The sequence below is a fragment of the Chiloscyllium plagiosum genome, unplaced genomic scaffold, assembly GCF_037043375.1.
Source record: "Chiloscyllium plagiosum isolate Xiang-an unplaced genomic scaffold, Cpla_swu_hap1 HiC_scaffold_3, whole genome shotgun sequence".
Classification (NCBI taxonomy): Eukaryota; Metazoa; Chordata; class Chondrichthyes; order Orectolobiformes; family Hemiscylliidae; genus Chiloscyllium; species Chiloscyllium plagiosum.
The window spans coordinates 11,309,545-11,332,567 of NW_028270141.1; the positions used below are offsets into that span (position 1 = coordinate 11,309,545).

Genomic DNA, 23,023 nt, shown 5'->3' on the forward strand with positions numbered 1-23,023 from the left:
TTAAAGGCTATTGGGGATAGAGAAGAATGATGCTTTTGAAATAAAAAGATCAGCTATGATCTTATGGAATGGCAGAAAGGTTTGAGAAGCCTAATGGTCCACTTCTCCTCCTATTTTGTATATTCATACATGGCCACAAGATGACAAAGACTGAGACTTGAATATGCAAGGGTATTTGACAATTCGGAAGAGCTGGAAACTACAAAAACGTCAGAGAGATAGCGCTGTTAATTAAGGCTGGCATTGATATAATGGAGAGGTATGATCTGAGTTCTGGGGATCAGCATGTAGAATCATTTTGAGTATAGATGAAAAATAGTAGTGGTACAAAAAAAACCTTAAGGAAGTGGGTTATAGGCCTGTTAACAGTAGCCACACAGTAGGACGGGGCACACAGGAACAAAGATTAGGGGCTGGAGACTAAATTATAGCAGCAGCCATGGCCGATATTAATCTATATACAGAATGGACAAATCCGATTGGCAAAGATAGCCTGGATGACAAGCTCATAGTGTGTTCTGAGGAGGCTACATTTGATCTCGTACTGTGTATTGAGAAATGATTAATTAATGACCAAAATAAGCAGCAATTATTACGTGATTTAATATCACTCTCTGTTTGAGGGAGTAAACAATGGATTTAAACCCAATGTTGTACACTTGAATACGTGATGAGTTTGAAGACAGAGCTGGCTAAAATGAACTGGGACACTAGGTTAGAGCATTGGCCAGCAGAGATACAGCAGCAGACTTTTAAGGAGATATTTCAGAATACTCTGAAAATTTCAGTGAGAAAGATCCTAAAATGAAAGATGCACCATCTATGGCTAAGTAAGGAATTTAAAGATAACATCAAACTGAAGGAAAAAGCATGTAACTGCAGGGGGAATAATGGTAGATCAGAAGATTAGACAGAATATAAACAAGCAAAAAAAAAGCAAGAAATTAAAAAGAGAAAACTTTTAGTGAAGAGAAATAAAAATAGAATAAGTGGGTGATATCCGAGAGAGACAGGGAGAGAGACAGGGAGAGAGACAGGGAGAGAGACAGGGAGAGAGACAGGGAGAGAGACAGGGAGAGAGACAGGGAGAGAGAGAGACACACAGAGAGAGAGAGACACAGAGAGAGAGAGAGACACACAGAGAGAGAGAGACACACAGAGAGAGAGACACACAGAGAGAGAGAGACACAGGGAGAGAGAGAGACACACAGAGAGAGAGAGACACACAGAGAGAGAGAGACACACAGAGAGAGAGAGACACAGAGAGAGAGAGAGAGACAGAGATTGGCAGATGAACTGACCAAATAAGTCACATTAGTCTTCACCGCAGAGGATATAAATAACATTCCAGAATTAACTGAGACACAGAATATGAAATGGCATGAGAAAGTTAAAACAATTACAGTCACCAGGAAAAGGCACTGAAAAAAATGATTAGAAACAAAAGGTGACAAATAACCAGATCTTCATGACTTAATCCTATGTCTTAAAAGAAATGGCTGCTGAGACAATACGTGCCCATATTTTAATTATCCATAGTTCTCTATAATCTGGAAAGGTCCTTACAGATTGGAGAGTAGTAAATGTAAGTCCTCTAATCAAAAAGGAGAGAAAAAGCAGGAAACTGAAAAAAGTGAGAGACAGCTTACTGGATGATCTCTGACAAAAAAACTAGGTACTCCACAGGCTTGTTGTTAGCAGTGATGCTGTAGGAAATGGAAAGCAGGGCTTAAGTTGATGATTTAAAGAACAGGAAAAAGCAAGGGTTACATGTACATTCCAAAACCATCATAAACAGCAACTTTTATTTGCTCAAAGCTGCACTTCTGGAAAACACCACTAAATGCAATTTACTACAGTATACAGACTAATACAGATGTCTGTGTCATAATTGTTATTCAGTTATTTTACAGTTAGCTATAGTGATTTCTGTTGCAAATCACCTATTATTCACACTAAGCCAAATTAGCAGATCAAAGATTATGTTCAACATTTCACCCATTATTGAAGATCTTTCTTAATTAGCATATTCAAACAGTCAAGAAAAAAATACTAAAATCTATTTTAATTACATTTAATCATTAATATCAAAGTACCACAGCTTATGCCTGCTTTGTGTTAGATAATTTATTTACAGGTGCATGAAGTACACTGGAGCAGTTGATGTTTATTGCCATTAAAGGAGCTACACACAGAGTGCCAAACTATAAACTTATTATTCATAAACTGAACAAAGCTCAACACTCATACAATTCTGACATAAAGATCAGTTATTAATGCAGGCAGTAAGAGTAAATTCTACATAACTGTCAGCATAAGGAGATATTTTATAGATAGATTGGAACATTTATACGCATAGTATATAAATCATTGTACAATTCTCAAAACGTGAAATATTTGGTCATGGAACAAAGTACTTCCAAAATTACATCTCCAAAAAGCTGGTTTAATTTAAAATAAAAACTGAACACAATTCTTTCGTAACTGTTATGCTTAGTCTCATCACTTACTTGTATGCTTACATTCCCCATTTGTGGCACTTGTGTCTAAATTCCGAGAGGAGTCTTGGGCCACATCCCTTTTTGTTTCTACATTGTGACTGGTTTGTTCTGCTGCTGATTGCAAGTCTGTAAGATAATAAACAAGCATAATCTTACAAACAGCATTCAGTGGAGCAGCTTACCTTGTGCACAAAAACATTAAACAGAATTTAAATGATTGTAATTTATTCAGCAACTTTTGCTTTTCACGATTCATTCATAGGTTGTGAGCACTGTTGACAAGGGCAGCATTTACTACTCATTCACAATTACTCTTGAATGTGGCAATGATCATGCATCATGGCTGACTTGGACTACTTCACAGGATAATTAAGAAACATCCATAGTGAAGTATATCTGAAAATATATCTTGGATAGACAAGGCAATGACAGTGAATTTCCTTCCTAAAAGGAAATTAATGAATCAGTTGGCTCTTTATGGAAGCCCATTAGTTTCCTGATCTTTATTACTAACACATTTCATTCTAGATTTATTCAATAAATTGAATTCAACTCACAAACTGCCATGGTGGGATCTGAATTCACATTTCCAAATTATTTCCAGGAATTTCCATAGATCTAAATGACCATTTATTTATAACATAACTTTGAGCCCAACTCAGAACTTTAAAAAGGTGTGTTTTGCGGAGCAATCTGCAGAGTACCGAACCTAAATAGGTGATAAAATGGATGCATCATCAAGAAGGATATGCAGATATGGAAACTTTAGAGAGATGGGGTAGAGCTAGGGACTTGTGAAATTAGCAACACATGATTATGAAAAAATTTAAATGATGAATAAATAAATTATGAATAAATTTAAATTTAATCTGAGGTGCTGTCGGATCAGAAGAACAGGAAGACTTGGCTATGTTCACCGTTGATGACAACTGCCTAATAATTACCTCATTACCTGTCCTTGCTATATGTGAATTATTTGCAGCATTTTTGTATTACAGCAGTGATTACACTTCAAACTAGCTGTAAAGTGTTTTAAGACATTCTGAGGATGTGCAAGATGCTATGTAAATCTTTTATTTCCACTTTTGTATGTTGAACAACAATTCAGTCAACATTGACTGGAATACAGCAAAAGCTAGTAGCTATAACAACCCAGCAACCCAAAACCTGCCCTCCAGGATGAACTGCAGCCAGAGACAAACTATTGGGTAGTTACCAGTGTTGTAGCTGTACTGGAACAAAGTGCCGTATAAAGTGCCGTTCAAAACAGACAGGACAAATCCAACCCAGCAATTACTAGCCTGTCAGTCCACTATTAGTCATAGAATAAGTAATGGAAGCAGTCATCAACTGCACTATTACGTTGCATTTGTTCAGCAAAAACTTGCACACAGTTTTCAGTTTGGGTTCTGCCATGTCAACTTAGATCTTTAACTCATTATGTCCTTGGTCCAGACATGGGAGAGAAAAACAGCTCATTGCCAGAGGTGAGGGAGAGTCACTGCATTTGACATAAAGGACTTACCTGATTGGCTTGGCATCAAGGAGTGCCAGCAAAACTGGAGTCAATGGAAATCAAGGGTAATTTCTCCAAAGGGTGGAGTCATACCTAACATAGATGAAGATGGATCTAGTTGTTGGTGTTAAGAGTGTGGTGCTGGAAAAGCACAGCAGTTCAGGCAGCCTCTGACCTGCTGCACTTTTCCAGCACCACACTCTCGACTCTGATCTCCAGCATTTGCCATCCTCACTTTTCTAGTTGTTGATGGTCAATTACCTCATACATTGTTGCAGACATAGCTCAGGGTAGTATTCTAAATGCAGCAATCTTTAGTAACTTCATCAATAACCTATCTTCCATCTTAAAATCAAAGGTGGGTATGTTCACAGATGACTGCAGAATGTTCAGGACCATTTTCGACTCCTGAGATACTGAAGCAGTCCATGTTCACTAGCACTAAGACATAGACGACATTGGTTTTGGTGAATTTGTGACAAGTAACAGTCATATCACATATGCACCAAGAAATGACCATTTGCTCTTGAAATTCAATGGCATTATCATCACTGAATCTCCCAATATCCATCTAGGGGTTTACCACTGACTGCAGCTGAACTGCACCAAACAGAAAAGTTCTGGGCGAAAGCACAGGTCAGCAGAGGCCAAGAATTCTGTGGAGAATAACTCACCTCCTGTCTCCCCAAGGCATAGCCACTATCTTTCTAGCACAGTCAGGAGTGGGATGGAATAATCTCTACCTGTCTGGATGAGTGCAGCTCCAATGACAGGAGAAAGTGAGGTCTGCAGATGCTGGAGATCAAAGTTGAAACTTTATTGCTGGAACAGCACAGCAGGTCAGGCAGCATCCAGGGAACAGGAGATTCGACGTTTCGGGCACAGGCCCTTCTTCAGGAATCCTGAAGAAGGGCCTGTGCCCGAAACGTCGAATCTCCTGTTCCCTGGATGCTGCCTGACCTGCTGTGCTGTTCCAGCAATAAAGTTTCAACAGCTCCAATGACAGTCAAGAAGCTGAACACCCAATCTTAACTTCAAATTATATTGACATTCACTCACTGTGATAAGGTCAAAATCCTGGAATTCCCTTCATCAAGCACTGAGAATGGCGCTACAACACATAGGCTGCCGTGGTCAAGGTGAACTTCTCAAGGGTATTTAAGAATGAGCAATAAATGCTGGCTGAGTTGGTGATGCCTGTATCCCACGAAAAAGTAAATAACTTAAAATAACATGAGTTACCCAGTAAGTAGAATTAAGAGATAGGTTCTGAGGTAAAACTGTCTCTAAAAGCAGTCAGCATTGGCACTTGTACTTTTAAATCAACCAGTTCAAAGATGTTTTTGCGCATCTATGAAACAGGAAGGGCTTGAACCAACCTGTGCCTTCTGATTTACAGACAGGAACACTACAGTTGTACCACAAGAGTCCTTACAATTTACATAACTTCAGAAGCAAATTAAATGGTCCTAGAAGCAAAAGGACTAAATCTTAAAACTGAAATGTGATGAAAGGAAGGGACCATCCCAGAAAGATTCACGAATGACGTGATCCAGATCAGCAATTCCATGAGGTAATATTCAAGCACACAAACCATTCCAGTTCAGAAATCTGTTGCTTAGAAGTATCAATTGTTCCGAACTCTTTTTTTTTAAAGTAAACCTAATTATTTCCTAGATGTCATCAATGTTATTTTTGCACAGCACTTTGAGAGTGGAAAAATGGAACACATTTTACTCACATGAGTAAAACAATCTTTGCGACAGCTTAATAATGTTTTATCATTGTTTTGTGTTTCAGGTAAATACTTATATGTATGGTGATTCACGATTCATACATTTGCACTGGGCATTCTAACATCATTCTGGATTAGTCTAGAAATACTTGGTCCTAAGACTCCAGATTTGGGAGGCTAAAGGAAAATGACGTAAATACCATCAGTTAACATTTACCATTTAAAATAAACCAAATTCACTACGTAAAGAACACAAAAGTTTGATTATGAGATTTTGGTATAAAACAACATGTCCTGTGCTCTAGTTGATCCAAAGGTATAAAGATTTAAACAGAAAAGATACGAGCAATTTGAAGAAGTTCAAAAATTAAAGGAAACTTAGATCAGTTAAGGGGAGAAGAAAAGTAGTCTACATTATTTCATAAATGCACAAATTAATGCAGAAAATAGGATGTGCTACATATTCAAGCAGCACAACATGGCGATGGCATGTTCCAATTTCTTCTTTAAAGAAGTTTGGCCTATTAGAGCTATTACTTCAGTAATTACTCACTTCGCTTTCTCCTGGATTCTTTGATATCTTCACAGAGTTTGTTAAATTCAGGATCTAACTCAGCAGCAACAATTGCATGTGCGGTATCCTTAAGTGTACAGGCTCTGTGTCGAATTATGCGATCTGCAAAAAGAAATACCAAGCAATTGCCTTTGCAACAAACAAGCTCATTTGGAATATTTGTCTCAAATTAAAAATATACTATACTGGACAGTAAATGATTTGCATAAATTGAGGTTATCAAAAAAGATCTTCTGAATTTATCTCAATCTGAATCTTCTCAATTTATACAAGATGCTGCTTCAGATTATAATTGAACTAGCAAAACATGCAATTCACACATTCTTTACGCTTAAAGAGCATAATCAAGACACCAAGATATGCATATCACATATGACGACTCCCACTATTCGGTCAATTTTTCAAGGTCAACTCATGTCACCTTTGGCCAATTTAAAACAAACACACGATTTTTGTGACAGTCAAACATGTAGGGTAAATATAATTGCAGGGTAGTGCAATTGAACAGTAGCTTGTTGTTTCAACGAAAGGCACTGTTGAATTGTTGTCTAATGCTATTGAGAGAAAACAGTGGCAATGGAAGGGTGCAGGAAAAGAGGAAGTGGCTCAGATTCTTTAATGCCGAGTTAGATGTTTTGAGGTTAAGAGAGAGAGAGAGAGAGAGAGAGAGACCATGTACAAGAGACAGAGTACGTATAAGTAAGTGTAAGAATAGAGTGTGAAAATCATCTTAGATATTGATAACAACTTGACTCTTAACAGTGCAAATAATTAAATTCATCCACTCAAAATTAAATATCCAGATAACATTTTGAATGATTTAATTAATCCATATAAAACCAAAACAGCACTTTTCAAAACATATGTAGAAACTATTTCTCTGTCAGGAACAAAGAAATATTAGTGGAAAGACACAACTATTATGTCAAGATGGAATAAGTTGCATGCACTACTTCACTCTAAATTACTTTCCAGGTGATGATCTCGCCTTTCACCATGATGGAAGGTGCTATATGAATTTATCATTAAATTTTATTTACAATACATCACTTGCAAAATCAACTGAATTGGAAGGGGACTAATATACCGGCAGGGAGATTTGCTGGAGCTGATTGGGAGGATTTAAATTAGTAAGGAGGGGTGGGACCCAGGGAGATAGTGAGGAAAAAGATCAATCTGAGACAGGTACAGTTGAAAACAGAAGCAAGTCAAACTGTCAGGGCAGGCAGGGACAAGGTAGGACTAATAAATTACAACTGCATTTATTTCAATGCAAGAGGCTTAACATGGAAGGCAGATGAACCCAGGGCATGGTTAGGAACATGGGACTGGGATATCATAGCAATTATAGAAATGTGGCTCAGGGATGCATAGGACTGGCAGCTTAATGTTCTGGGATACAAATGCTACAGGAAGGATAGAAAGGGAGGCAAGAGAGGAGGGAGTGGCGTTTTTGATAAGGAATAGAATTACAGCTGTATTAAGGGAGGGTATTCCCGGAAATACATCCAGGGAAGTTATTTGGGTTGAACTGAGAAATAAGGGAGGGATGATCACCTTGTTGGATTGTATTATAGACCCCCTAATTGAGCGGGAAATTGAGAAACAAATTTGTAAGGAGATTTCGGTTATCTCTAAGAATAATATGGTGGTTATGGTCAGGGATTTTAACTTTCCAAACACAGACTAGGACTGCCAAGTGTTAAGGGCTTGGATGGAGAGGAATTTGTTAAGTGTGTACAAGAAAATTTTCTGATTCAGTATGGGAACGTACCTACTAGAGAAGGTGCAAAACTTTACTTACTCTTGGGAAATAAGTCAGGGCAGGTGACTGAGGTGTCAGTGGGGGAGCACTTTGGAGTCAGCAACCATAATTCTATCAGTTTTAAAATAGTGATGGAAAAGGATAGACCAGATCTAAAAGTTGAAGTTCTAAATTGGAGGAAGGCTAATTTTGATGGTATTAGGCAAGAACTTTCGAAAGCTGACTGGGTCAGATGTTTGCAGGTAAAGGGATGGCTGGAAAATGGCAAGACTTCAAGAATTAATTCCTAGAGGCATGGCACTCATCCACAGACTCTATCAACAAACACATCGACCTGGACCCAATATACCGGCCACTACAGCGGACAGCTGGAACTGACAACCGGAAGCGGCAGAGACAGGCCACTATAAATGCCGGAGGAAACATCACAGAAGCGCTTCACAGGAGGCTCCCAAGCACTGAGGGTGTCACCAAGACAGGGGACGAAACGTTTGCAAGACAAATTCCCAGCTCGGCAAACAGAACCACAACAATAATTGTGATCTATATGGATTTCAGTAAGGCTTTCGACAAGGTTCCTCATAGGAGACTGGTTAGCAAGGTTAGATTGCATGGAATACAGGGAGAACTAGCCATTTGGATACAGAACTGGCTCAAAGGTAGAAGACAGAGGGTGGTGGTGGTGGAGGGTTGTTCTTCAGATTGGAGGGCTGTGACCAGTGGAGTGCCACAAGGATCAGTGCTGGGTCCACTACTTTTTGTCATTTATATAAATGGTTTGGACGTGAACATAGGAGGTATAGTTAGTAAGTTTGCAGATGACACCAAAATGGGAGGTGTAGTGGACAGCAAAGAAGGTTACCTCAGATTACAACAAAGAATGAATGACATTAGTTTTGCTTGTTGTCGGAATAGGGTCTTCCAACATCTCAGAAATGACTGCCAGACTACTCAGACCCCTTAGCATCTTGGGAGCCCACAAACCCACCAAAACACTAAAACAGCAGCTAATGAACTTGAAAGACCCTATACAGACAACAAGCAAAACTAATGTCATTTACAAAATACCATGCAAGAACTGTAACAAACACTACATTGGACAAACAGGCAGAAAACTAGCCACCAGGATACATGAACATCAACTAGTCACAAAACGACATGGCCCTCTCTCACTAGTATCCTTACAAACAGATAAGGAAGGACACTACTTCGACTAGGACAACACATCCATCCTAGGACATGCCAAACAGAGACACACAAAGACACACATGAGAATTCCCAGAAGCATGGCATTCCAATCGGAAGACTGACAAACAAACACATTGACTTGAACCCCATTTACCACCCCCTGATAAAAAGAACAGGAAATGACATCACCATAGGAAATGACATCACCAACCCAAGGAAACCCAAACATATAAACAGAAAACAGGAAAGATGAGCAGTGCTTCATCATCCAGAGGCTCACTGAAGATGTTACTAGTATGGTGATGAAACGTCTGAAAATGAACATTTCAGCTTAGCGAGCAAACGTACATCCAGGATATATCAGAGCTAAGCTGTGGGAGAATGGCTTTCCTGATCAAATATCTGCTCGCAGTGTATCACACAAATTCATGCAACTTTCAGTCCTAAGAACTAGTCTACCACAGGCTACCTTGGAGGAATAAGGTGACCAGTAATTAAAGCAACAAGTCAAATTTTCCATTAACAGGACACTGCTGTCAAGTCAAAAAAAGGTCCTGCATGCTATACAGACGTACCATGCATTCTATGAATTTCAGTGCCTGTACGATGGAAGGCATAGATAACACCAAGTGGGGGACTATATCAAATAATGCATTTTTTTTTTAGCAGTTTGCAGCCAGCAGACTTGTATTCAATCAACTCATGCTTGCAAAAATCAGAACAGAGAATACAATATTATAGGAGATTTCACAATCAATTTACGATGATCAGTCGGGCTCACAAACTGACTCATTTTTGCCTGCTATAAATTACATATATGCATATGCAGGACCATGTTCTCTTCAAAAAGAAAGAACGTGCCATTCATTGTGTCTTTTCCAACTATGCACACACACACACAACTATCTCCCCTAGACAGTGCCTTGACTAATTAGAATCAACTTGCCTAGTTTAGACACATATTCTGTCACAACATCTCATCCAATTAGTGCCCACTTGCCACCCAATCAAATACCCTTTTCTCAGGCAATGTAGATTGTTCTCTTTGAAATTTCCACTTCTTATGATGTTGTCCCAATAATGCAAAAAGGAAAGCTTTGACATCAAGTCTCATTTTCTGTAAAACTGATAATTTATGAGCAATGTTTTGATTATATCTTCAAAAGGACTTTAGGCTATTGAAAATTAATTTAATGCAACAACTTTACTGTCAGAAGAGAAATAAACATATCTCCCGTCAGTGAGAATGATATAAACCTAGATCACAAAGAGTAAATTTACTGTGATACTGTTGCTTTCCATACTTTTATGGCTACTCAATACTTTTATCAACAAATTCACAAAAGCACAAGACTAGCATCTGTGCCCTTATACCTGGGCTCAACACATTTTCAGACATGATCCAAGAAAGAATTTAATTTTAAGGCAAGCAAAATTTGATTTGCTAGTTTGTTTGTGACCCATCACTGAAGTGCTCATTTTAACTTTCATCTCACCTCCAGGAACCTTATCAGGATTATACTCAAGAGCGTTGCTGCAGATAAGGTTAATATCTACCAGGAAGTCCTTCACGGTTTCATATTTGTGGTTGTCAATTTTCATCATCATGGTTGATAAATCCATTGGTTGTATGATGACTTCCAAATAGTCAGAAACCTATAAATATTTTTAAAGATAAAGTGTGATCACAGAGATTTTATTAATTAAAGGAGAAAATACATAAGTTTCTAACTAGCTCGAGTAATTGCAATTTTTTGCATTTGCGTGGCTCATGGTTGCTGAAGTTCAGAAGAACAAGAAGTAACTCTATAGAAAACTCTTAGGGGGCTTGACAAGGTAGATGCTAAAAGGTTGTTTCCTGGTGTGAGAGAATCTAGGACCTGAAGGCATAATCGCTCAATAAGAGGTTGCATATTTAATATACTGAGGAGAAGGAATTTCTCCTCTCTCAGAGGGTAGTGAATCTGTGGCATTCACTACTGCAGAGGGTGGCAGAGGTTATCAAATACATTCAAGGCTGAAATAGACAGATTTTTAAACAGTAAGGAAACAAGGATTTTGGGGAAAAGTGGCATTGCAGATCATCAGGAGAATGGGCTGAATGGTTTCGCATGGTCAGGAAGGAGAAGATCACATCCGGAGTGAGACACAACATGAGTATACAGTTCAGGGATTTTGTGGGCAGCGTGGGAATTTGGTGCAGAGAGGAAGAATTGCTTTTTGCTCGTTTTATTTGGGCTTGTAGTCTATAAGTTTTTTCTATTTACAAGATAACCTGAAGCCCAGGATTGGGGTCCAGCTCAAAACAGAGTTATAGTACAGGAAAAACATAAGCTCGTGAGTTGGTAATAGCTGCTAAATTGACTATTACAGGTTACTTTCAGATTGATGGCAAATAGGAGATTTTTTTTTAAAGATTATAAACTGAAAAATTAATAGGAATTTTTTAATGAAATAAATTAAAAACTAAGTAAACAAAATGGAGATGCATAGCCAGACGATGTGTTGTACCTGCATGATATGGGAGCTAGTGGACCCCATTGTGGTCCATAGTGACCACATTAGTAGCAAGTGTTGGTTGCTTGACGAACTCAAGCTTAGTTGATGAGCTGGAGTCTGAGCTTTGAACACTGCGACATCATGGAGTGGGAAGAGTTACCTGGATGCTGCATTTCGTGAGGCAGTCACACTCCTTAGATTAACTAGCTTGAATTCAGTAAGCGGTCAGGAATAGGAAGGTGTAACTACCAAGGAGGCAAGTAGAGGCATTCAGCCCTTGAGCTTGCCCAACAGGTTGGAGATTCTTGCTCTGTGTGGATGATAAGCAAATTGACGATAGCATCATGAGCAAAGAGTGGAGGGAGGGGGGGGGAAGGTTTGAGGAGAGAGAAATGTACTTGTGATCAGGGATAACATAGGCAGAGGAATATACACTGATCTTTGTGGCCAGATTGAGCGTTCCAAAAACCATAGTGCCTGCCAGGTGCCCGGGTTCAAGGTATCTCATTTAGGCTGCAGGGGAACTTGGAGCGGGAGTGGAAAAGAACTCAGTGCATTTTGGTACCATGACATAGGTAGAAAGACATTGAGGGATTTGAGCAGCTAGGGGCTAAATTAAAAAGCAGAACTAAAAAAGTAATGATAATCTCTAGATTACAAACTGAGCCATGAGCTAATTGACACACGGTTAACAAAATTAAAGAGGTAAAGATTGTTGTAGGAGAATTTATGGGACATTTGAACCAGTACTGAGGAAGGAAGAGCTGTTCTGATGGGACCGGCTCAATGTGAATCATACTGGATCAGAATCCTGGTGAATTGCTTAAGTAGGATTGAATAAAGCATTTTAGAGACGGGGTGTTCGTTTGCATGAAACATTTGAAAATTAAAAGCAATGCATAACTTTGGATTGGAAGTTAGTGATGGATTTGATTGTTATATGGACATAAGAGGAAGGTTCAGAATGTGTGAATATCATTTTGTACCTAGGAACCAGACAAGTGTCGGGAAACTCAACAGACCAAACCTAAAGGTTTTGTATCTTAATGCACAAAGCATTTGGAATAAAATAGACAACTGATGCTGCAATTTGAGGTAAATTGAGGTCATGAAGACTGTAAACCAGATAAAGGTGGGGGGGGAGACCGGGCTCAGGAGAGGTTATTAAAGTTTCCAGAACAATTAATAGAACAGAGAATGGAAAAGGTCAGAAATCTAACTTCAAGCACAGCAGATGACAACTTTGAGAAGGAATGACAGTCAACACAGAACTGAGGTTGTTGTACTTAAATATGCACAATCTATTAAACAAGATAAATGAATTTGTAGCACAGATTGAAATTGGCAGGTGGGATGCTGTGGGTATCATACAGATGTGGATGCAAAAGGACCAGGGCTGGAAACTAAACATCCAAGCATACACGTCCTAATGAAATGACTGGCGGGGACTGGGTTGCCTTGTTCGTAAGAAATGAAATTAAATCGAAAGCAAGAAATAATATCAGAACTAAAATCTGTGTAGGTAGAGCAAGGGAAAAAAGACCTTGATGGGAGTTACATATAAGCCTCTTAGCAGTAGTCAGGGTGTAGGGAAGAAAATAAATCAGCGAGATAGAAAAGAGACTATTACAATAATCACGGGGGACTTCAATATACAAGTGTACTAGGAAAATCTTTGGCAGCAAATCCCAAGTAAAAGCATTTGTGGAATGGCTACAAAATGGTTTTTTTTGGAGCAGTGTGTGGTTTTGGTGATATGAAATGAAGCTTCCACAGCCCTCTGTGGCAAAGTTTTAAAGCGTATTTAAGATAGGTTCTTGATTAGTAGGGGGATCAAAGGTTATGGAAAGGAGGCAGGAAAATAGGGTGAAGAAACATACCAGCCATGGGCTGAATGGCCTAACTCAGCTCCTATGGGCTTATGGAAATTAGGAATTCAAATATCTCTTCTGTTCTCACTTATTGTCTCAATATATTCTTGGAAAAAAGTTCTTCCTTCTTGTGTTGATAAGTTGCCCTCAAGATACTCCTCCAGTTATCTTCATTCTCCTCTTCATTACATATGTTTCCCCAGAAAATTTCATTATGTCACCAGCCAACTCTCTCAGGATCATCACAGGTGTAACCCCATGTAAATTTTCTAAACACACTTTCTGCCTCAAGCAAACATATATTCATTATCTTCAATTTTCTATAAACACATGTATAAATAGCAACTGATAGTTCTAACATCTCCATTTCTAATGGTTTCAGCAATTATTTTTGCATCTTATTATACACTATCCTTCATTAATTATACAATACCTGGTCTCTGGTTCTTCTACGTCTCGAGCTTCCGCATCACCAAACATCAGTGATCTGTTGTCAACAATTCCTTCCCTGTATCTTCAATTCCCAAACCACCAACTAGTTTAAATAACTGCAATACCCATCCAATTTGTCAAGCTGTCACTATTCCTAACGGATTCAGGCACAGCACATCACTCCTGTATCAGCACTTGTTTCCAAAACAAGTTCTAGTCATTGATTAACCGCTTAATAACTATGCATTAGGTTAATAGAAATTCATTCAGAATGTTCTACTGAACACTCTTGCATACCTAAATGTCAGGCGTGGAATTTAACGCAACGTTTGTTGTTGGTGATGGTAGTGGTTGGAATGGGGTGGTTATCAGACAGAATGTGACAGCTAGTTACCTTTCTGCCTCTGTCCTGGGCCAGAAGACTAACAGGCAGTTTTCCCACCCTGTTACCACAGAGGGCCTTGAGTACAGACTTAATGCAACTTGGGATCTATTGCTATACACTTTTATTTTTACTTTGAAAATCTCTGTTTGGATTATACATCACATTGTGTCAGCTTTTACAATATTCACATGTTCACTTCTAATTTAGTGTAAAGCCACTTGCATTTTGCATTTTTAGTTATGGAAATAGTAAAAGGACTGTTTTAAAAACAAAGGATTGTGGAAAGGATTACTACATACTGGGACTCATTACAAGTCTTGTTTACACAGCTGATCGTTAAAAGCCGTGGAGAGGATGTGTATGAAATAAGATTCAACTGGCAACAAGTAGATAATGTGTCTGTGCAGCAGTGACCAGGACCAAATAATAAAAAAGATGTAGAAGCAGAACAGGTCATTCGGTCCATCGAGACTGCTCCATGAGTCAATGGCAAAATCGCTTCTGCCGGCGAACAACTATCAGATTGGCACACTCAAACTGCTCAGCTACCTGGGAGCCAATGTTTGGTCAGAAGCTATCAGACTTCCAAAAAGGAAGCAAGTGTCCTTTCCTCTGCCATAAAAGCACCTCAAGCTTGAAGAAAATTATTTTCCCTCATCAATTACGTAAGCTTTTGGTCGTAACGAGTAAGTCAGAGACATTATTAAATGTGAAGCAGTTGTCCTATGCAAGTCAATTTACTTGAAGGAGAATCAATGAGCAGCAGAGCCTGACAAACCAAACGGACCATTCCATCAAGTCCTGTGAACAGAGACCACTGATCTGCCTTCTCAGTCTTTCTGGCCATCCAGGGCATCCATGTCTTTTTGTCTGTACGTGTATGTGTGTAGGGAAAGTTTTATAAGGGGTTTAGAGTTTTAACTAGCAGAATTATATGTTGATGGTTTGTAACAGTTTATCTATAGCTACAGTCCATTTATTTGTAATAAATAGTAACATCTGTTAAGTGCAAAAACATGGCCATGTGTTTTCTGTCAGCCATGTTTTAAAACACAGGAATATTGGGATATTTTGCCTAACTTTATGAAATCGATAACTTTTGTGACAACTGTGGGAAAAGCAGGGCTTGATTTCAAGTCAGATGTAATATTAGAAGTCAGATGTAATATTAGAAGTTTCATTTAGCAGACTCTTTTTAAAATTGTATTCGATTAGTTGCACCTTTATCACTAGCTGAACTCAAGATGTTTTCTCTCAATGTGCAATCTGTCAATTGTACTCCTAAGTTATTCAAGATGGATATGCAAACAATTTCATTTCTGTCTGTACCTGACATTCACACAAGTGTCGTTAGCCATAAGGAATTATGCTCGTGATTAGGAGCAGGAATCCTGATGATCTTCTTCATCCGGTACCTTTTTGTTACCCAATAGCCTATCATTCCTGAGCTACAATCACCTTGAGATTAGGAATCAAATATGGAATGACCATGTTTCACATGGTACTTCACTGCATCACACTACATTCAGACTTTGGGATACTGGAAAGTCATAGTGTAGCCCACTATCATTAGCCCTTCAGCTGAAACTTTTGACATTAGCTGGAAATGAAATTAATGTGAACGAATTTTAAAAGGTACCGTAACTTACCTCTTCAATATCCACAGGCTTACTAAAGATGCTAAAACGTTTGTCAGTGGCAAGTCTTTTAGTAACATCCCTGAGAAACAGTCGAAGTTCTCGAAAGGTATTTTCCTCTTGTTCTTCTATCCGTTTTATTTCTTCCTCTGATAATTGTCGCGGTGCAGGAGGCAATGCTGGTGGAAGGACTTCCAAGGCAAGTAAAGCTAAAAGAAAAAGAGCAAAATGGCACAACATAATTAATTTGTATAAAATTTCTTCCAAATATCAGTTTGAAGACTTATCATCTCGCCTCTTGAAAATTTATATACTTAAATGATTGTTTTCAAAATAAATACTTGTACAATAAATGCCACATTTAGAAATATAAGTTGTAGTATTTTGATGAAATGACTAATTTTTGAGGTACTATCTTGGTTTGAAGTAACATTTGATGACTTTGCCTTACCTACCTTTTTAAACAATTTTGCTCAAATCTTTTCTTATGGGACAAGTAACAATTAGGGCAGCTGCTTGTAAGACTGGACATAAGTGACCCAAAGATGCTGAAGGTTATGCAACTGTGTCTGTTTTAATCATCTAGATGCTAAGGGATCAGGGCTGGGAAGAAATAAAGCTTCAAAAAAAAAACTGAACTCAGTAGTTTGAACAGAGTATGATACCTACCTTTAACAAAAACTGTATTTTGAAAAGGGTTTTGTTTGCGAACTGACTTCGTTCATTAGCTGTGCATAACAAAATAACTTTTTTTAAACGAAAAGACATTGGTGATATTCTATTGGAAACTTTTTCTACTTAACTGCTTCGCATTTCTGGAGAATTAGGTGATTGGTTTTGAGCAACAGTCGGTCTGATTGATAACAGGAGGTAACATTATACAAATTCAAAAGGAAACTTAATTGTGACACAGAATTCAATTATAACTTCTGACGGACAGGGAATATTTGTTTAGTCTAGCTACAGAGGTGGATTAACACCTGATAACCCTCATCTTAAACAAATGGAAAAAGTTAATTTAAACTATTTCCTAATAAGCTACAGGACACTCAGAATTAGCAATAAGTGTTGGAAACACAATGCCTTTTGTGGAGTAGTATTGCCATGGCCTCTGTGGCATAAATCTTCTGATACAGTTCAATGTAACATCACTGCAAGAACACAAAAAGGGTTGCCTGAGTTGGCAATATGGGCCTTAAAAACGTTGCTAAATTTCTGTGTTTTCTGTATTGTCTTCACTGTCTATTTTCCCATCATCTTAATAAATTTGACTCAATACATAAATACTGGTTAATTGTACCTTGTTAGGTCAAGCACAAGCTCATTATCATAAAAATCCAAGTTCGTAAAAAACTTCCCACCTTTCAAAGTAGTATGTGAATAATGTGTGTTCCTCCAAGCAAGATTGTAGCATTTTTTTTAACTGGATTCAGCAATACTAGGAACCAGAGGTAAAATGAATCAGAAATTCATACAGACACAGAGAAAAGCTCCGGGCTTTACCAAGTAATGCCCTTATCAAGTAAGCCATTATGTTAAAATCCACAAAAATCCAGCCTTTAACAGACCACACTGCAAATGTTAGAATGTATGGAAATAACAAATCAAAATTATCATGCATTCTAAGATGGTTAAAAAGGTTGACTACTTGCTGGGACACCTTTATTTTTCCAGATACGTAGGGTTCTATTTTGATCAGTAGTTACCAAGCCACGTATAGCTGACATATCTGCCAGACTAGACCTGCAGGAAGTGATGAGAGGATGAAGATTAAAAACCTACTTAACTTCATTCTCACCAACCTGTCTTGCTGCATCTGCGCAAGACTGTATTAGTCAGACTGACCACTATGCAATCTGTGTGCTTACTCTATATCTTGTTATGTGACACTGCCACTTTGCTAAACAGAATAGATTCAGAACTGATCTAGCAGCCCTAAACTGGTTATCAGCAGCAGTAAGACCATCTTCAACCATAATCTGCACCATGTGATCTGACATATTCTCACTGTAACACGATCATCAAGCTTCAGAAACAACCCTATTTCCAAGAGAAGAGCAGGAGAAAAGTTGGCAGCAGCATGAGGTATGCCTGAAAATGAAGCAGTCACCTAGTGAAGCTGCGAAACAGGATTATATGCATACCAAACAGCAGGATGCAGTATGATGCGGACAGATAAGCCATCCCACAAGCAACACATCAGATTAAAGCTCTGAAATCTTGCTACATTCAATCGTGAACAGTGGTAAATAATTCAATGGCAAACCAGAAGAGATGGCTCCACCATATATTTCACTCCTCAAAAATGAGGGAGCCAAGTACAGTCACACAAAAGAAAAGACTGAAGAGTTCAGACCCACCTGCAGCCAAAAATGCCAAGTGAATAAGCCCTCTCAGCCTTCTCTTAACGTCAGAATATCACAGACGGAAATCTTATGCCAATTCATTCCATGCCACTTGATTTCACGAAATAGCTGAAGACACTGTATCCTGCAAGAGCTATGGATCTTGGCTACAGTACTGATGCATCATGCTCCAGAAGTATTCATTTTCTTAGCCATTCCATTCCAGTACAACCACATACTGGAATCTACCAGATAATGCGGAAATGTGCCCTTTTACACAGAAAAAACCTAACCCAGCCAATTGACTGCAAGACAACATTTCACAGAACGTGACAACAAGGAGCCCTAACAAAAGTTAAGTCAATGGCAATCGGAGGAAAATTTCTCTACTGATCAGATTAAAATTGGAAGATGGTTGCAGACGAAATATCTCACCTGCAGGACAAGATTATAAAAGTTCTTTAGAATAGCATCTCAAGCCCAACTATCTTCAATTTCTTCATCAATGATCTTCCCTCCATCACAACATTACAAGATATTTCTTGGCATTTGGGGCATTCAGTACCATATGCAACACATTTGATACTGAAGTAGCAAGCTGCGAGATAAGGACAAGATTCAGGTTTGAGATGATAAGTAGTGAGTAATATTTGCACTATACAAGTGGCAAGGAATGACCATTGTTGACCTTTTTAACAAAATTATCATTGCCAAGTCTTTCACCATCAATTTCCTAGGAATTACTGTTACCGAGAAAGTTGACTAGGCTTAACTGTAGTTACAAGAACAAGTTTAGAGGTTAGGAATCTTGCAGTGAGCAATGGCCCAAAGCCTGTCCACCATTTGGCACAACTCAGGAATGTTATGGAATACTTTCCACTTGACTGGATAAGTTCAGATCCAACAACACTCAAGAAGTTGGATACTAAGACAAAGCCGCCCAGTTCATTGTAACTTTATCTGCCAAAATAAAACATTCACTCCCTCCACCATCAGCATATAATGATGACTGGGTAAACAATCACTTGAGCGCCTCACCACACCACCACTGACAGCACCTTTCAAACCCACGTCCTTGCTTATCTAGAAGGATAAGAGTCAGGGACACATGAGAATATGGTGATCTGCAAATTCCCCCTCTTAGCCAAACACAAACCTGATACTGAATTATACTGTCATTTTGTCAGTATCACTGGATTAAAAGCTGGAAACCTCTTCCTAATAATTACTATGGGTATACCTACATCAGAGGTACTGTAGGAGCAAATGAAGACAGCTCACCACCATCAATTTAAGGGGCAATTAGAGATAAACGACAAACTGTGGTCTTTAAAATAACTGGTACATCACAAAAATGTAACTTTTAATATGAATTTCTAATTTTTAATTGCCACAAGAAGATGGCCTTCTTTCTGGACTGTCACAATCTGTACTTACGAAAATACAAAATTAGAGAAGTAAGCCATTCAACTCAAGGCTGCGCCACCATTTAATAAAGTCATAGCTGATCTGTGTGTGTTTGGGATTCCACATTCCCATCTAGAGTCATAGAGATGTACAGCATGGAAACAGATCCTTCGGTCCAACCCGTCCATGTCGACCAGATATCCCAACCCAATCTAGTCCCACCTGCCAGCACCCAGCCCATATCCCTCCAAACCATTCCTATTCATATACCCGTCCAAATGCCTCTTAAATGTTGCAATTGTACCAGCCTCTACCACTTCCTCTGGCAGCTCATTCCATACACGTACCACCCTGTGTGGAAAAAGTTGCCCCGTAGGTCTCTTTTATACCTTTCCCCTCTTACCCTAAACCTATGCCCTCTAGTTCTGGACTCCCTGACCTCAGGGAAAAGACTTTGCCTATATACCCCTATCCATGCCCCTCATAATTTTGTAAACCTCTATATGGTCACTCCTCAGCCTCCGACACTCCAGGGAAAACAGCCCCAGCCTGTTCAGCCTCTCCCTATAGCCCAAATTCTCCAACCCTGGCAACATCCTTGTAAATCTTTTCTGAACCCTTTCAAGTTTCACAACATCCTTCCGATAGGAAGGAGACCAGAACTGCACGCAATATTCTAACAATGGCCTAACCAATGTCCTGTACAGCCGCAACATGACCTCCCAACTCCTGTACTCAATACTCTGACCAACAAAATAAGGCATACCAAACAACTTCTTCACTATCCTATTTACTTGCGACTCCACCTTCAAGGAGCTATGAACTTGCACTCCAAGGTCTCTTTGTTCAGCAACACTCTCTAGGACCTTACCATAAAGTGTATAAGTCTTGCTAAGATTTGCTTTCCCAAAATGCAGCACCTCGCATTTATCTGAATTAAACTCCATCTGCCACTTCTCAGCCCATCGACCCATCTGGTCAAGATCCTGTTGTAATCTGAGGTAACCCTCTTCGCTGTCCACTACACCTCCTATTTTGGTGTCATCTGCAAACTTACTAACTGTACCTCTTATGCTCGCATCCAAATCATTTATGTAAATGACAAAGTAGAGGACCCAGCACCAATCCTTGTGGCACTCCACTGGTCACAGGCCTCCAGTCTGAAAAACAACCCTCCACCACCACCACCGTTTGAGCCAGTTCTGTATACAAATGGCTAGTTCTCCCTGTATTCCATGTGCCCTTGATAATCCTAGAGTTCACTGCCTAACAACAATCTATGCATGTCAGTGTAAAAAATACTCAATGATCCTGCCTCTTTTGCCTTCCAAGGCAGAGCTTTCCAAAGTCACATTACCCTCAGAAAAAAATCTCTATACTTTAAGGAAGACCCCTAATTTTAAAACAGTGCCCCTAGTTCTACACTGACACACAAGAGAAAACATCCTTGCCACATCCACATCAAGGCCATTCAAGATGTTATACACTTAAATCAAATTATCCTTCAAACGTCTAAACTCCAGTGAAAATAAACTCAGTCTGTCCAAACTTACCTGATCGAGAACACCCACTCATTCCAGGTAACAACCCAGTAAATTTCTTCTGAAGCATCTTCAGTGCACTGAACATACTTCCTTAAATAAGGACACCAAACCTGCACACAGTATTTGAGATGTGATCTCATCAGTTTCCTGTATTATTGAAGAATAACAACCTTCCCTTTTTGTTCAATTCCTCTCAGAGTAATGGATATTATCCCATTAGCAAACGAACTCCACAATTCTCATATTATTCTCTACCAGCCACATTTTATACATTTATCTCATCTATCTCCATCTGCAATGTCCTTACATCATCTTCACAACATACTTTCCAACCAAAGGGACCTAAGGGGCAACGTTTTTACGCAGAGGGTGTTGCGTGTATGGAATGAGCTGCCAGAGGAAGTGATGGAGGCTGGTACAATTACAACATTTTAATAGGCATCTAGATGGGTATACGAATAGGAAGGGTTCACAGGGAAATGTGCCATTAGATTAGGTTAGGACGCCTGGTCGGCATTGTCAAGTTGGACAGAAGAGTCTGTTTCCATGCTGTACATCTCCATGACTCTGACTGTCTCTTAATGCTGTCTGCAAGTTTAGTTATTATTCCTTCATTGCCCTTAACTAGGTCAATAATGTAAATTGTAAAAGGTTAAGGCCCCAACACAGATGGGTGTGGAACCTTACTCATCACATCCTGTCAATCAGATAGTGACTCATTTATTCATACACTGATTTCTGTCAGCACTTTAAATGCTGTTGTTGCTTCATTTACCCTGAAAAGTGCATATTATTCAACCATCGTCTTAACTTCTATTGAGAAGGGCTTTTGGTGTCCAGTGATGTGCAACTTATCACAAAATACCCAACTACTGACCTACTCAAGTAGTCACTTTTTGTGGCTAGTCCAGTTGAGTCTCTGGCCAATGATAATTCCCAACACCTTTATAGTGGGAAGAATCAATAATAATAAACCCATTGATTTTCTCAGAAGACTGTTTGGTTCTTTTCTTTGGAAACAAACAGTCACTGCCGAACACCACATGACATCTAATAAAAGAATTCTGAACCACATCAAACCTAAACAGACCACCCTAAATTTCAAATGTAATACACACTTGCAATCCCAGATAGACACATGCAATTGACAACCTGTTTTGATCTGTTCATCCTTTAACTGAACAATCTTATGTGTATCAAAATTCTCTGAAGGACTGGTACAGTTGTACTGAAAATGGACTATCAAATTCAACAATCATTTGACTTTAATAGTTTGAGATTTTCATGCACCAAAATTGACCTTAAGAAAAACAAATATGGACATAAAATGTTTGCCATGGTCATGTGACTAGGGTTGAGCCAGACTCATGAAGCGATCAATGAACATCAGTCTGAGCCAAAATCAGCATGCTTATAAGAGGTCACGAAAAGTCATATCTGTATCTCCAGTGCTTTCACATCTTTCTGCAAGTTACACTTCTTATAAGATGCAAGATGGCCCACAGAATATTCAGCTTGGAAAAAAGACAATAAACAGACTCAGTCATATACAAATTGATCCTTATCGATTGTTGCTTCTATGCAGCAGAGCAAAAACAATGAAAAATTGATTTGTGAACACAAC

General features: G+C 38.9%; 1 protein-coding gene across 2 annotated transcripts in view; it reads right to left on the minus strand.

The window, feature by feature from the left end:
- Nucleotides 1-23,023, minus strand: part of atad2b (ATPase family AAA domain containing 2B) — a 132,359-nt gene that overhangs the window by 15,658 nt on the left and 93,678 nt on the right. For both annotated transcript variants that reach the window (XM_087977413.1, XM_087977410.1), the window contains exons 21-24: nt 16,116-16,312; nt 10,776-10,935; nt 6,306-6,428; nt 2,511-2,627 (exon numbers count right to left, since the gene is read on the minus strand). In XM_087977413.1, the coding sequence (XP_087833539.1) occupies nt 2,511-2,627; nt 6,306-6,428; nt 10,776-10,935; nt 16,116-16,312 (597 nt within the window). The remainder of the gene's footprint in view (nt 1-2,510; nt 2,628-6,305; nt 6,429-10,775; nt 10,936-16,115; nt 16,313-23,023) is intronic.